Here is a 14,290-nt window from a genome sequence, read left to right on the forward strand (position 1 = left end):
CACCTCATAGCTTGCTATTCATGTTTTCTTTTTGTTTTTCCCCTTCACTCCTTGACTTAATGACTCTGCGTGGTTCCCTTTCTTAAGACTACATATACCTTATTGATCTAACTAATCAGCAGAGCACTAACCCAGAAAGAACAATTTCTCAATTCTTAGATGCCCGGATACCAGGATCTATGGTTACAACTGCCCTGCAGTTTTTGCTGATGACACATGAAACACTCAAGCCACGGCAGCTGAGTTGGAGACAACCTTATGAAGCTGACCAGGCGATGGAAGGCGATTTCTCAGACCAGGCCCTGGGAGGCAATTTCTCAACTGTCAGCCCTGAAACTTACATGACCAACTCCTACTTTTCTTTATTCTTTCCCCCACCTGCCTGCCTGACTATAAAACTTCCTGATTATTCTCAGTTCAGGGAAGGTGGTTTTTTTCTGGACCTTAGTCTGCCATCTTCCTTAGCTGCCAGAATCTAGAATAAAGTACGCTTTTCTCCTCACCAACCCTTGTCACTCAAGTTCTCGGACACTGGATGACAAGCAGCGCTGGACCTATAAGGCTGGTAACACAACCACGAGGGCATGTGTTGGCCTCATGGTCACAGCTGTCACCATGGAGAGAAAGACAGAAGGGGAAGATAGAACAGGTATCTCTCTTACAAAGCAAAACACACAAAACCCTAGGGCATTGGGAGGCTCAGAGAGAGGAGAGGAGAGGGAGGAGGGAGGGAGGGAGGGAGGGAGGAGGGAGGGAGGGAGGGAGGGAGAGAGAGAGAGAAATCTCTGCAGCTATTGGCCAACAGCTTCATCCTGCCCTGACAACCTGGAGTCTCTCTCGTCCCCAGGCAAATAAATTAGAAGACCAAATGTTATTAAGCAATTAATAATGGAGCAGATGCTATTTGGCTTCTGCGTCTCTGCTAGACTCCTACTCTAAAGGGTCTGCTTCCAAATGGCCATTTCCAATGCCAGGGGCACAGGGAATTGGTAAGTGTCTAGAACAGTACCTGGCACATAGTAGGTAGTCAATAAATTTGTTGAATGCCTCTTGAATGAATGCTGATACTAACTTCCTTGCCACTCTCTGCCTTTGTCCCTCAGTCTGAACACACACACACACACACACACACACACACACACACACACACACACACGAAGTTGACTCCACGCCTGTTCACCGCAACTCCATTTGTAACTTTGCAAAATGAATAAACATAACAATTACTGCTACAATAGATTAATGGAGGGCAGGGATTTTTGTTACTTTTGTTACTAATATAAACTAAGCGCCTAAAACCATGACTGGCACATAGTAGGCTCTCAATGAATACTTGTTTAATGCCAAATGAATTAAGGGCCTACACTGTACCAGGCCGCCGCGCTAGGTCACGCCTGCATCATCCCCTTCACAGTCGTTTCCATCCGGGCGGTAGAGGCTGTCTTGAGTCCTCCCACTACTAGGAGGCGCTGTAGGAAAAGCCCGGCTTCTTTCCCACGTCACTTTCTATCCCCGTGGTGTCCTTTGACCCTGTGAAGTCTCTGCCCCGAGTTAAGATGGCGGCGTCGGTGGCAACGGCAGCCGCCCGACTGCGGCGGGCCATTCGAAGGTCGTCCCCGTGGCGGGGCCCCAGCTGTCAGCCCCTGTCATCCGTGCCCCCTTCAGTCCAGGCGGCGGCCGTGCGTGACGCCTTCCTGAGCTTCTTTCGGGACCGCCATGGCCACCGACTGGTGCCGTCCGCTTCCGTGCGGCCCCGCGGCGACCCCAGTTTACTGTTCGTTAACGCGGGCATGAATCAGGTGGGGGCGGAGTGTGAGACAGAAAGGCGCTACGGGATTGGGCAAAAGAAGCAAGGGGCGGAGCTCATAGCTTTTGGGGCAAGAGGGCAGTGCGTGGTTGGGCTAAGTGATGGGGGCACCGTTAGGGTTTGGGGAAGACTCGACCTGGGAACGCCTGGGTTGGATTGAGCTTTAGGCCCAGGAATGGTTGGGGTGGGATCCCCTGGGGAAGACTGGTGGGGGACGTCTGGCTTCATTTATTCATTCTTTATAAAGATCATTCATTCATTACATAAATATGTTTTGAGCACATGCTATCTGCTGGACTATGTTCTCTAAGCCTTTGACTTTGAGCACCAGTTAACCTCCCTACACTTCGTTGTCTTCATCTGTAAAATGGGCGAGAATAGGTTAACCTTAGAAGCTATCCAAGAGCCCTCTTAAATGCTGCCATTGTTAGGCCTGCCAGTGCCCTGTGGTCTCAGTTTTGTCCTCTGAAGTTATTGGATGTTGTTGAAGACGCTGAGATGGAGGATGTAGCCATTCAGGGCCCTTCTTCCAGCTACCAACACATTCCTCCTCTTACCTTACCTATTTTTTCTAGCAGAGGGTCTCTGTTTCATGATTTGTTTATCCTTTGCCTACCCCAGACACACCAGAGATGGGTGCCCCAAAGCTCCAAAGTTGCCCCCCTGGCCAAGATCACACTGCACTCTCAGGAGCACAGTCAGCCTTCAGCCAGAGCAGCCATCTCTGTCCTAACTCCCCACCTTTCTCTTCTACTGAGATAGCCCTCTCCCCTTTCATGTATTTCCAGTTCAAGCCAATCTTCCTGGGCACTGTGGATCCACGAAGTGAGATGGCAGGCTTCCGACGTGTAGCCAACAGCCAAAAATGTGTGAGGGCTGGAGGACGCCACAGCGACCTAGAGGATGTGGGCCGAGACCTTTCCCATCATACCTTCTTTGAGATGCTCGGCAATTGGGCCTTTGGGGGTGAATATTTTAAGGTGAGTCTCCAGGAAGCCTTGGAGTTAGGAGAGGGTCAGCGGTCAGCCAAGAAGTGGGTTAAGGTTAGTCCTGCCTCCATTCTAACAGTCTGCTTAGGCCTCATACCAGGCGCACAGGCAAAGAGCAAGATGAGCATGTATAATGGGAATGTCTCATTTCCCTAATTGGATTGCGTCTCATTTCCCTATGCTCCTTGAGGGCCAGGACTGTGCCCGCTGCCTAATGGTTGGTCAGTAATTGTATGACTAACTAGTAATACTAAAATGCAGGAGTTAAAAATCATCCCAGGCTAGGGTGGTTAGAGGATTTCATGGAGCAGGTGGGACTTGAAAGAAAGGAGGGTTTAGAAGAGGAAGGGAACTTTCTGGGCAGGAAAAAACTCATAACAGAAATGATCATGTCTTGTTCTAGAAACACGGTGGGCAGCGGAAATGGTTGTGTCTTAAGCTGAGGGCTGAGCTCACGTGGCTTGATTGACGCTTCAGGTGGGGTTTCTTCTCATCCATCTTCCTCTGCCCACCCCACGTGGGTTTCCACTGCAGGAGGAGGCTTGCAGCATGGCCTGGGAACTGCTGACTCAGGTCTATGGGATCCCTAAGGACAGGCTATGGATCTCCTACTTCGGTGGCGACCCCAAGGTGGGGCTGGACCCAGACCTGGAGAGCAGGGACATCTGGCTCAGCTTAGGGTAAGTCTGCCCTCCCTAATGTCCACTCCTGGAGGGCAGGAGCCTGGGAAATAGGGACTATTAGCACCTGTCCTCAGAGTCTCAGCGTATTCCAGGCGATCTTGCTGAACTTGATGGAGGGGCTCTCATGGCAGAGAGGGTCCCGGCTTCTGGCTTTGTCTGTCTCCCCACCACTCATCTGGCTTTCTTTCCAGGGTGCCTGCCAGCCGTGTGCTTTCTTTTGGACCACAAGAGAACTTCTGGGAGATGGGGGATACTGGCCCTTGTGGGCCCTGTACTGAGATCCACTATGACCTGGCTGGTGGGGTGGGAGCCCCCCAGCTGGTGGAGCTTTGGAATCTGGTCTTCATGCAGCACAACAGGTAATGGGAAGCTGAAGCAGGAGGAGAATCCCTGGCTAGACGTGGAAAGGGTGGCAGTCAGGAGACTTTGATCCATTTCTTATAAAAAGAGTTCAATGGCACTATGTGCCAGGCTCATTTCTAAACACTTTTCAGATAATAATTCTAATCTTTGCCCATGACAGTTTAAACTAGTCACTGCTGCTCTCTGGCCTCTGCTGTCTCCTCACATGATAGAGTTGAACTCTTAAGATTTTCTTCCAGCCTTGATATGTCTCTTTCCAAGGCAAAGAATTACATCCCAGAAAGGGGATGTCTGGGTCCAGGCAAGGGCCCAAGTGGGAGTGAGGATGGCGATGCCCCTTTATGAGAAAGGACGGGACCTGAGGCCATCATTGTCTGAATTCGGGAGGGGGGGTGGGGGAGCATACTGCCCTCAGGTCCCTGCCCTGTCAGCCCCCTTGGGCCCCTCCACATTCCTCTACTCCACTTGAGCATCTGCCTCATACCTGTAATCCTGGGCACGGCCTCACCTTGCATACCTTCCCCTGCCAGGGAGGCAGATGGAAGCCTGCAGCCCCTGCCCCAGCAGCACGTAGACACAGGAATGGGCCTGGAAAGGCTGGTAGCTGTGCTGCAAGGCAGACGTTCCACCTACGACACTGATCTCTTTTCCCCACTGCTCAACGCCATACACCAGGTGAGCCTGCCTTTTTCCTCCCAGAAGCCTCTCTGGCCTGCTCATCACCAGTGCTCACTGCTGTTGCTTTCCATCTTTGTTGAGAAGTCAGGGTATTCCCGCAGGTGGGGACAGTGACCAGCCAAGGATATCAGGGTGTTAAACACGAGGCTAGGATTCATCTTTGTTACCTGATGTCCTGATACGGCTCCTAATTCCTCTCTTCCCTCATTTATTCAAAAAATATGTGCTGAGTGCCTATTTTGTGTTGAGTTCTTTGTGCTTGGTACAGGAGATACAGCAGTAAACAGAAAAGGTATCATGAAGACTACATTCTAGCCTAAGAGATAATAAGTAAGTGTATTAAAGAACAAGATAGCCGCTTACAGATTGAGAATAGGCAGTAAACATGGGTGATAGTAACTAGGGCAGGGGGGGCAGGGTACAGAGGAATCTTAGACAAAGCATTTGGGGAAGACTCACCGAGGAGATGGTCTCTGAGCTGAAACCTACAGGAGGAGGAGTCAGCCCCAGGAAGATCATCCCAGGCAGAGGGGATAGCAGGTACCAAGGCCCCAAAGCAGGAAAGGAACAAACAGGGTGGCCAGCAAGCTACAGTCGAATCACATGGGATGTAGTTGGAGAGTGTGTCAGTTAGCTTTTGGTGTGTAAGAAGCCATCTGATACTTTGTGACTTAAAACAACAAGCATTTATTTAGCATATCAGTCTGTGGGCTAGCTCTGTAGTCTGAGCATAGCTGGGTCATTCTTTTGATCTGATATGAGCTCACTCACAGGTCTGTGGTCAGCTGCTTGGCAGCTGTACTTCTGGGAGTTGGCAGCTGTCAGTTTTGGGCAATGGGAGTGACCAGTCCGTGTGTCCCTCGTCATCCATCAGGCTAGCTTGGGCTTATTCACATCACAGCTCAGCAAGGTTCCAAGGAGAGCAGGAGCACACGAGGCTTCTTGAGGCCTAGGCTCAGAACAGTGTCATTTCCACCACATTCTGCTGGCCAAAGCAAGTCACAGGCTAGCCCAGATACAAGGGATGGAGAAATAGATTCTATCTCTGGATGGAAAGCAACTGTAAAGTTATATTGCAAAGTGGCATGCACACAGAAAAGGAAAGGATTGTGGCCATTTTTACAAACAATCTACCAGAGAGAGAAAGGCTGGAGTCCAATCTACTGGGACTTTGAATTCCCACGTGAGGCTTTTATTCTAAGTGTGGTGAGCAGGACTCTAAGGGGGGAGGGGCATGATCTGATTGACACTTTTAAAAGGCTACTCATATTGCTGTGTGGAAAGTAGGCCGAAGGGAGACAAGAGTGGAAGCTGAGAAACCAATTGGGAAGCTATTTTATAGTCAAGGGAAGAGACGATAGGGCATGGCTTAGGCTGATAGAGTGGAAGTGGAGAAAAGTAGATTGCTTTGAGAGAGCTCGTGGAGGTAGACGCAAAGGCCCTACTGATGGATCGGATGGGGAGGGCAAAGACAGTCAAGGCTGGCTAAGTGTTTGACTTGAGCAGTGCGTTGAATGGCAGGACTGTTTACTGAGGGGGGAAGATACAGCTCTGGAGCTGCATGAATCATGCACTCTGCTCTGGAGCACATAAGTGTACACGCAGCTTACACCCTCCCTCCCCGCCCCCTGTAAAGCCTGTGGAGGTGGGTGTGAGTGATGGAGTCAGGCCCAGTTCACATCTCAGAGCTGCTCCTTAGGAGTGGTGTGGCTTGGTGGCACTTAGCTCCTCTGGGCCTCGGTGTCCTCTTCTTTTTTTTCTCGTTACCTCAGTTTCCTCTTAAATCCAGGATAGTAATAGCTCCCAGAAGAGAATGTTTTGGGGATTAGACATCACATCATCCAAGCACCCACGCAGTTCTGACAGTAGAAAGTCAGTAGAGGGTCCCAGCCGTGATCAGCGTTAGTGTGAACGTGGGCCCTGTGAGGGCAGGGGCTGGCTCCCACTCATCTGGGAAGCCTCTTCCGCCAGGCGATTGCAGATGTGCTCGGCTGTAGGTGGTGAAGAGCATCCCAGCTGGGCCAGGTCAGGGGGGACCAGCAGCCATGTCTCCTTTCTCCTGCTCTCCAGGGTTGCGGGGCACCTCCTTACTTGGGCCGGGTAGGGGCGGCAGACGAGGGCCGCACAGACATGGCATATCGAGTGGTGGCCGATCACATCCGCACGCTCAGTGTCTGCATCGCCGATGGTGTCTCCCTTGGAATGTCAGGTGCCCCGTGAGTCTGGAAGGACTACAGAGAGGGGCAGGGGCAGCTGGGGCTTCCGGGGAGAGGAGGGAACAGATGGAGGGGTGGATTGGGTGGAGCTGGCAGGAGGAGCGGGGGAAGGGAGAGGGCTTTGGGATGGGAGCACACGCTCTGGACCCCGTCCTCCCCGCTCCCCATACTGCTGACCAGGGGCTGCTGGGGTTCATAGCTGGACTCTGAACCCCTCTAGGCTGGTTCTTCGTCGGATCCTCCGTCGAGCCTTGCGGTTCTCAACAGAGGTGTTGCGGGCACCACCTGGCTTCCTAGGCAGCCTGGTGCCCATAGTGGTGGAGACGCTGGTAAGGACAGAGCTTCCTCCCTCCTCTGGGCTTCCCTGGACACTCAGGGAACCTGCCGCTGAGCCCAGGCAGTGCCCCCGGCCTGGGCTCCCCACCCTAAATGTCCGGCCAACGTCCTACCAGCAGGCTGAGAAAGCTGAAATTGCTTACAAAAGGCAGGGAACCTTCAGGAGACCCACTTGTCCAGGTTGCTGAGCCTTTGACCTTGGGACGCCTTTCTGTCTATGTCCCCCCTACACACAGGGAAGCTGATTCCCCATTTGGGTCCCTCCCCCTGTCCATCAGCCTGTCTGAACCTCCAGGGCAAGTGTCCTCAAGGAAGCCCAGGGTGGGGAGGTGGAGAGCGGGCTGGTTGCCTTTAACCCCTCAGCCCTCTCCACTTCCTCCAGGGACACACGTATCCTGAACTGCAGAAGAACTCAGCCCAGGTACTGGGTTCGGATGGGGGAGGGAGTGGCTGACAAGAGTGGTGGAGAGAGGCTCTCCCTTCAGTCCTGTCCCGCCCCTGGTTCAGATAAGCAACCTGGTGTCAGAGGACGAGGTCGCCTTCCTGGCCTCCCTGCAGCGAGGTCGGCGCATCATCGATCGGACCCTGAGGCGCCTGGGGCCGTCTGATGTGTTCCCTGGTGAGTGGGGTGCCTCGCCAAGGCCTGAGCCCTCGCAGAGGTGAGCCAGGGCAGGCCGAGGAGGGCGCCCTGGGCCTCACACCCACAACCTCCTCCCATGTCCCTCTTCCCAGACTCTCCAACACCCAGACCTGTCTGTGGTGTGAACAGCACCCTGCTTCTCCCCATTTCCCCACTTCCCAGCTGTCCTGCTGGCCCTGCCTCAGTCTCTGCTTTCCAAGGCTGGCTTCATGCCCAGAACGAGCTTCCCTCCTCCTCGGAAATGACAGTTGCCGAGGGAGTATCCTGAGCTACTCCCAGCTCCGGCCTTGGAGCACAAAGCCTGAAGGTGACCCCTGTCCTGAGCCTGCCCGGCATGGGGAGGAGGCACTGTGCTTGGCACCTGCTGGCTCCTGTGTGGTTAAAAAAGCCCAGGCCCTTACTTCTCCCTCACTTCTCCTCCCTCTATCCTGCCCCTCCCCACTCAATACCCCATGTCTTTCTTCCCCAAAGCCCAAGTCGCCTGGTCTTTGTCAATGTCCGGAGACCTGGGGCTCCCCCTGGACCTGGTAGAGCTGATGCTGGAGGAGAAAGGGGTGCAGCTGGACTCTGCTGGGCTGGCACGGCTGGCCCAGGAGGAAGCGCAGGTACAGGCCGGAGCACCCCCACCGGGGTTCTGTTGGGACAGTCGGCCCCTTCCCCAGCCCTGAGTTCCTAGGGAAGGAGCTGTAGCTATCGAGGGAAACAGGAGGCTGAGGTAGGTAGGGTCTGTCCCTTCACCTCAGGTGCCACCCACGGAGGAACACTAGTGCAGTGGGCTAAACAGAGGAGTGAAAGAAGAGAGGGCAGCACAGCGTCCTAGGAGAGGCCTCCAGGGGCAGAGGTGGGTGAGGGAGGTCTGTCCTGAGACCCAGCACAATGGGTGGTGCACCAGCCAGCCCAGGGCCTCTAGCAACCAGCCACGCCCTGAGGGCTTATTTCAGAGGATTCCGCAGGGTCCACACAGCTGTGAGTCAGGGACAGGGATCTGTGGAGGCTCCAGTCCCATTGCATTCTCCGCGCACCCCTTCGTACATACACGCCCATCCTGCAGCACCGGGCCCGTCAGGCTGAGCCAGTTCAGGAGCAGGGACTGCGGCTCGACGTCCATGCACTGGGGGAGCTGCAGCGCCGCGGGGTGCCCACCACCGATGACAGCCCCAAGTACAGCTACTGCCTGCGACCGAGGGGGGGTTATGGTGAGAGCCTGGACTGAGGTGGGTGACCACAGGCTTGCCTAAGCGTCATGGGGAGGGACGGCAGAGATGGTGGCTACCAGCCCTATGCACTCCCAGGGGTAGCCACCAGGGGTCACTGTGGCCCTCAGCTGAATTTGATGCCCCCCCCCCCCCCCCCCCCCCGCACACACCCCCAGCCAGGTGCCTCTTGGCTTGAAGACAGACCCACATGCACATCCCAGACCCCTGCCTAGCACTAACCATTGTTTGCCCTGGCAGAATTCAGCGCCTGTGAGGCCCAGGTGCTCCAGCTGTATACAGAGGACGGCACAGCCGTGGCCTCTGTGGGGGAAGGCCAGCGCTGTGGCCTCATCTTAGACAAAACCAACTTCTACGCTGAACAGGGGGGTCAGGCTTCAGACCGAGGCTACCTGGTGCGGGTGGGGCAGCAGGTGAGCCCCCGTCCCCCCCCCCCCCCCATACACACACACACACATACGCAGAGGCTGACTTCTGCAGGAGGCAGACCTGAGCCAGGAAGGGAGCCAAGGGGAGGGAAAGGCTATAGGCGGTCACTCCAACACCTTGTCCCGTACCCTTCCCCAGGATGTGCTGTTCCCAGTGGCCCGGGCCCAGGTCTGTGGAGGCTTCATCCTCCATGAGGTGGTGGCCCCTGAGTGCCTGAAAGTGGGGGACCAGGTGCAACTGCACGTGGATAAGGTAAGGACCCCAGCCCAGCTATTCTTCATATCCTGTCGCCCCTGTACTTTCCCCCGCCCTCACCCTCACCCAGGACGCTGGGTGACACTAGTGTTTCAGGCCTGGCGTTTAGGCTGCATGGAGAAGCACACCGCCACCCACCTGCTAAACTGGGCCCTGCGGCAGGCCCTGGGCCCCAGCACAGAGCAGCGAGGCTCCCACCTCAGTCCCGAGCGGCTGCGCTTTGACGTGGCCACCCAGGTGAGCAGGGCACAGAGACAGGTGTCAAGTGAGAGAGTCGGGGCAATCCGAGGGCCTGGGCTCCTTGTCACTCGTCACGGTGGGAACTGGGTGGGTGTCTTCCCATCGGGCTCCTCCTGTGCCAGCAAGGGGTCAGCTACACAGTGTCTGAGCCTTCCCTTCACCTCCAGCCACCCAGTCCGTGTTCCTGCTGTCACCCAAGCCATTCTGCTCAGGCTGAGCTGCCCTCTCCCTTCTCTGCCACCCTGTTTCCCTCCTCTCCTTGCATATCTGGCTCAGATACTTCCTCCAGGAAATGCTCACTAAGTCCCATTCCACCTAACTACTCCTTGCTCTGCAGCGCTCCCATCCTGTGCTTCTCTTGCGCTGGGCTGCCCCTTGTTATAAGTTCCCTGAGTATGGAGCCTCCATTTTCTGTTTCCCCATCAACTTTCAGTGCCTAATAAAAGGCCTGCAGCTCCCAATAGGCCCAACTCCCAGGTAGCTTTCTAAGGAAAAGAATTGTCTGCTCCACAGGTGTTTCCTGAGCACCAGTTATGTGCTAACCAGTATTCTACAATCCCAGGGAGCTCAGTGAACGGGGAGCGCTTCTGAATGCATCAGTTGCAGGCACGGGGGGGCCGACTGCCTGTTGATCAGTCCTTTTCCCCCTGACCCTGCCAGGCTCCATTGACCCCAGAGCAGCTCCGGGCAGTGGAGGGCCTTGTGCAAGAGGCCGTGGGGCAGGATGAGGCCGTGTACATGGAGGAGGTGGCCCTGGCACACACCGCCCATGTCCCTGGCCTGCGCTCTCTGGATGAGGTGAGTTGGGTGACACCCCCTGGTGGAGATCGCCTTCCCCTCACACACACAGGCCAATCAAGAGACCAGTCCCCTCTCATCCACAGGTATATCCAGACCCAGTGCGGGTGGTGTCAGTGGGGGTGCCCGTGGCCCACGCGCTGGACCCGGCCTCCCAAGCTGCACTGCATACTTCTGTGGAGTTGTGCTGTGGGACGTGAGTCACCTGCCTCCGCCTGCCCTGGCCTGGGGCTGGATTCTCACCTCTCCTTGGTCTTTGAAGCCACCCTCCCCTGGCTTGGAGCTCAGGCTGCTCTTTTCTCTCCCATCATCCCGTCTTCCTCCCCCCCTGTGCCCATAGGCACCTGCTACGCACGGGGGCTGTAGGGGACCTGGTTATCATCGGGGAGCGCCAGCTTGCCAAGGGCATCACCCGCCTACTGGCCGTCACTGGAGAGCAGGCCCAGCAGGTGAGCACAGCAGCAGGGCCCAGGAGGCTGCTGAGTGGGGCGCGGGGGGGGGGGGGGGGGGACACACAGCTGACAGTCTCAGGCTGGGGGACGCCCAGCAGCAGAACCCGTGTTCGTGCATGTGCACTGATGTGGCCGTAAGCTGCTGCCATCTATTTTGATGATTTGGTACATTGATTGGTCCTGATTTTTAAAAACTTCTAATTTGGCCCCAAGCAGCAGTGGTGTGAGAGCCCCGAAAGTAAGCTGCGCAGCCCTGACCATCCTGTTCCCTCCCTGCAGGCCCGAGAAGTGGGCCAGAGCCTGGCCCAGGAGGTGGAAGCAGCTGCAGAGCGGCTGAGTCGGGGCAGCCGGGACGTGGTGGAGGCTCAGCGGCTGTCCAAGGACATGGGACGACTCACTGATGTGAGGGCCACCCCAACATGGAGCTGCGCCCCCCACCCCACCCCCGTCTCCTGGCTCTGTGCCCCTCCCCGAGCCTCCTCGGATGCTTCCAGTCTCCCCCCAGCATTCCTGTTGGGCCCCAGCTGGCCCAGATACTTGTCATTTGTCTGCAGGGCAGGATGGTGGGGATGGTCTCTTCCCTGACCCTGCTGGTCCCTGCAGAGGCTGTGGTTCAGGGGGAGGGCAAAGGTGATGGACTGCTTCTGGCCACAGGCTGTGGACAGCGCTCTGATGCCCCAGTGGCAGCGGCGGGAGCTGCAGGCCACACTGAAGGTGCTGCAGCGGCGTGCCAACACTGCCATCCGGAAGCTGGAAATGGGGCAGGTAGGAGGAGGCAGATACCAGGCACACCCAACATGGGTCAGAGACACTAGTGCACACACCGAGACGCCTCAAGGCAAGGCCCTCTCCTGCCAGCTGGATGCCGTCACCTGGTGTCCCTACTTCTCTCTGCCAAATTGTCTCCCCAACTCCCAAGTCTGCCTCAGGCTCTTCCTCCAGGAAGCTGGCTGATGTGGTGACTCCATTCAGCCCTAATTACTCCTTGACTTTCACCCTCCTTCCTCCTGCCCCCTCTCATCCATCAGTGCTCCAGCCTTAGTCCTTTTACTTTCAGCAACCTATTTGTAGGGTCCTGGAGCTAAAATGAAAGGTAACAGATGAGGTAGGAGAAGAGGGACATAAGTGGGACCCAAAAGAAGGAAGTCATTCTAGGCAGAACTCCTGGCCCCTCTGGTCAAAGCTAAAGACCTTAGCCAGAGGGAGGGAGGGGATTTCTGGACTGGGCCTCAGGTCAGAAGTGGGGGCCAGTTGCCCTCTAGCCTGACCCATCCACTTTCCTTCCTGCCCCACAGGCTGCACAGAAAACCCGGGAGCTGCTGCAACGGCACTCAGAGGAGCCCCTGATTGTGGACACAGTTTCCACTGAGTCACTATCAGTGAGTTATTGGGGTTGGGGGTGTCCCCAGGGTCTGGGAAGGGGAGTCCTGACAGGGAAGTAGCTGGGAGCCTGGGGCCTATGGGGTCACCACCTGCCCTCCCTTATTCAGGTGCTGGTGAAGGTGGTCCGGCAGCTGTGTGAGCAGGCGCCCAGCACATCCGTGCTACTACTCAGCCCCCAGCCCATGGGACATGTGCTATGTGCCTGTCAGGTGGCCCAGGTGAGGGACGTGGGAGAGCAGCCCCCCATCCTGCCCATCTCCTGGTCCAGCCCCCTAATTCCACGCCTTTTATTCCTCCCAGACAAGGGAGCCAAGGCTGGATAGAGGTGATCTATGAGGACACCCCAGGACGGGGATAGGGCCATCTTCTTGTCCCCAACCACCGGAGAGGGTACCATGAGATTCCCTAATTACCACCACCCCCCTCCAGGCTGCACGTCCCTGCAAACAAGTAGCAGACATTCATCAGCCTCCACACACACCCCCAACCCATCCCTCGCCTGTCTCCACCCAGTGGCCTCACCGTGTGCCCGGCGAGGGAGGGGTTGCTAATCCCCATGACGCCACTCTCGAGGGTACATTGAGTGGACGGGGGCAGAGAGGGCTGCTCTGCATTGCTGCCCCTTCTGTTTCTGTACAGAGTGCTACGCCGACCCTCACAGCAGAAGCCTGGGCACTGGCCGTGTGCAGCCACATGGGGGGCAAAGCCTGGGGCTCTCGAGTGGTGGCCCAGGGCACCGGAAGCACTGCTGACCTGGAAGCTGCCCTCCGTACAGCCCGAGCCTATGCCCTCAACCAGCTCTGACCCAGGGACTCATACAGACTAAAGAGACAGCAGACAGGCCAGTGCCAGGAGCCCTGGAGGAGTGAGCAGAAGCTCCCCGAGGCTGAAGTAGAGGACTGGAGGCCAAGACCAAGCGCCTGGGCTGCGCCGACGCAAGCATGGACGCAAGGGGATGTGGGCTGGTGAAGGCAGAAGTCGGCCCAGAGACACACCCACACTAGGTGAATGTGAAAACACGGCTGTCCTGGCTGTGATTGCTCATTAAAAAGTTTCACAGAAGAAAGGCAGTTCCAGCAGATTATTTTGCTTTAAAAAAGAGCAGACTTTCCCCTTCCAAAAACCTGGTATGGGGGCCCCATCACCAGTCTGACCTCTCACACTGGGCTAAAAGGCCACCCAGTACCCACATCAGGACCGTCCTCCTCATCACGAGTGCTCAGTCAGGCGCTCTATGCCAGCCCGTTCTGGGCACCCACTGGGGCATCCCTGGCCACCAAGATCCAGAACTGTGGTGTAGAAGTCATTACAGCAGGGCAGACCCTCTCTGGGGTCACTTCTTTAACAATGACTTGTCTTAGTGAAGGCCCTGGGGATTTGTTGATAAAATGAGTAACAGGTACCGGTCAGTTACTAAGAATGTGGCAAGAACCAAACAGACAAAACTTCCTGCCCTTGTGGAGCTTACGTCTTGTGAGGAAACAGGCAATACAGAGAAGAGGGTGTCAGAGGCGATGTCTATGGAGAAAGAGCAGCCTGGGGATCGGGTGGGTGGGGTGGTGGCATTGCCTCACTGAGGCGGCGTCTGAGGGGAGGGTGTGAGCCACATGGTTTTCTGAGGGAAGAGCTTCCCAGACAGGGAACAGCCAGTGCAGAGGCCCTTAGGGGGAGAAGACCAGGCACAGTGAGCTGGGAGATGGCAGCTCCTGGGCTCAAAGAGCAGGAACCAGGGCGACTTTTTGCACAGCACCTGCCCTATGCCTGAGCTGAAGCTGAAAATTGGCAGCTCAGAGCAGGAGGAAGCTGA

General features: G+C 56.1%; 1 protein-coding gene across 2 annotated transcripts; it reads left to right on the plus strand.

Annotated features, from left to right (window-relative positions):
- The first annotated feature begins 1,535 nt into the window (after positions 1 to 1,535).
- AARS2 (alanyl-tRNA synthetase 2, mitochondrial) lies at positions 1,536 to 13,549 on the plus strand. Of its 2 annotated transcripts, XM_074333023.2 has the most exons (23): positions 1,544 to 1,799; positions 2,596 to 2,787; positions 3,331 to 3,476; positions 3,671 to 3,838; positions 4,373 to 4,517; positions 6,591 to 6,736; positions 6,957 to 7,065; positions 7,455 to 7,493; positions 7,580 to 7,691; positions 8,184 to 8,317; positions 8,764 to 8,908; positions 9,167 to 9,339; positions 9,494 to 9,607; positions 9,707 to 9,847; positions 10,511 to 10,648; positions 10,735 to 10,844; positions 10,989 to 11,097; positions 11,380 to 11,502; positions 11,755 to 11,865; positions 12,396 to 12,479; positions 12,591 to 12,701; positions 12,784 to 12,808; positions 13,123 to 13,549. In XM_074333023.2, the coding sequence occupies exons 1-23, from the start codon at positions 1,557 to 1,559 to the stop codon at positions 13,233 to 13,235; spliced, it is 2,931 nt and encodes a 976-aa protein (XP_074189124.1). In that variant the 5' UTR covers positions 1,544 to 1,556; the 3' UTR covers positions 13,236 to 13,549. The 2 variants fall into 2 exon arrangements, with proteins under 2 accessions (XP_074189122.1, XP_074189124.1); XM_074333021.2 differs by lacking the exon at positions 12,784 to 12,808 and having other exon boundaries at positions 1,536 to 1,799.
- Positions 13,550 to 14,290: the final 741 nt, after the last annotated feature.

Source organism: Rhinolophus sinicus, chromosome 2 (assembly GCF_057876585.1).
Source record: "Rhinolophus sinicus isolate RSI-liver-muscle chromosome 2, RSI-T2T, whole genome shotgun sequence".
In the NCBI taxonomy this organism is placed as follows: Eukaryota; Metazoa; Chordata; class Mammalia; order Chiroptera; family Rhinolophidae; genus Rhinolophus; species Rhinolophus sinicus.

Bases quoted from the DNA above. Each gene is read 5' to 3' on its own strand.
- AARS2 (XM_074333021.2), top strand. From the start codon at position 1,557: ATGGCGGCGTCGGTGGCAACGGCAGCCGCCCGACTGCGGCGGGCCATT. The intron at 8,909-9,166 runs GTGAGAGCCTGG...TTGCCCTGGCAG, and splicing joins GCGACCGAGGGGGGGTTATG to AATTCAGCGCCTGTGAGGCC. The intron at 12,702-13,122 runs GTGAGGGACGTG...GTTTCTGTACAG, and splicing joins GTGCCTGTCAGGTGGCCCAG to AGTGCTACGCCGACCCTCAC.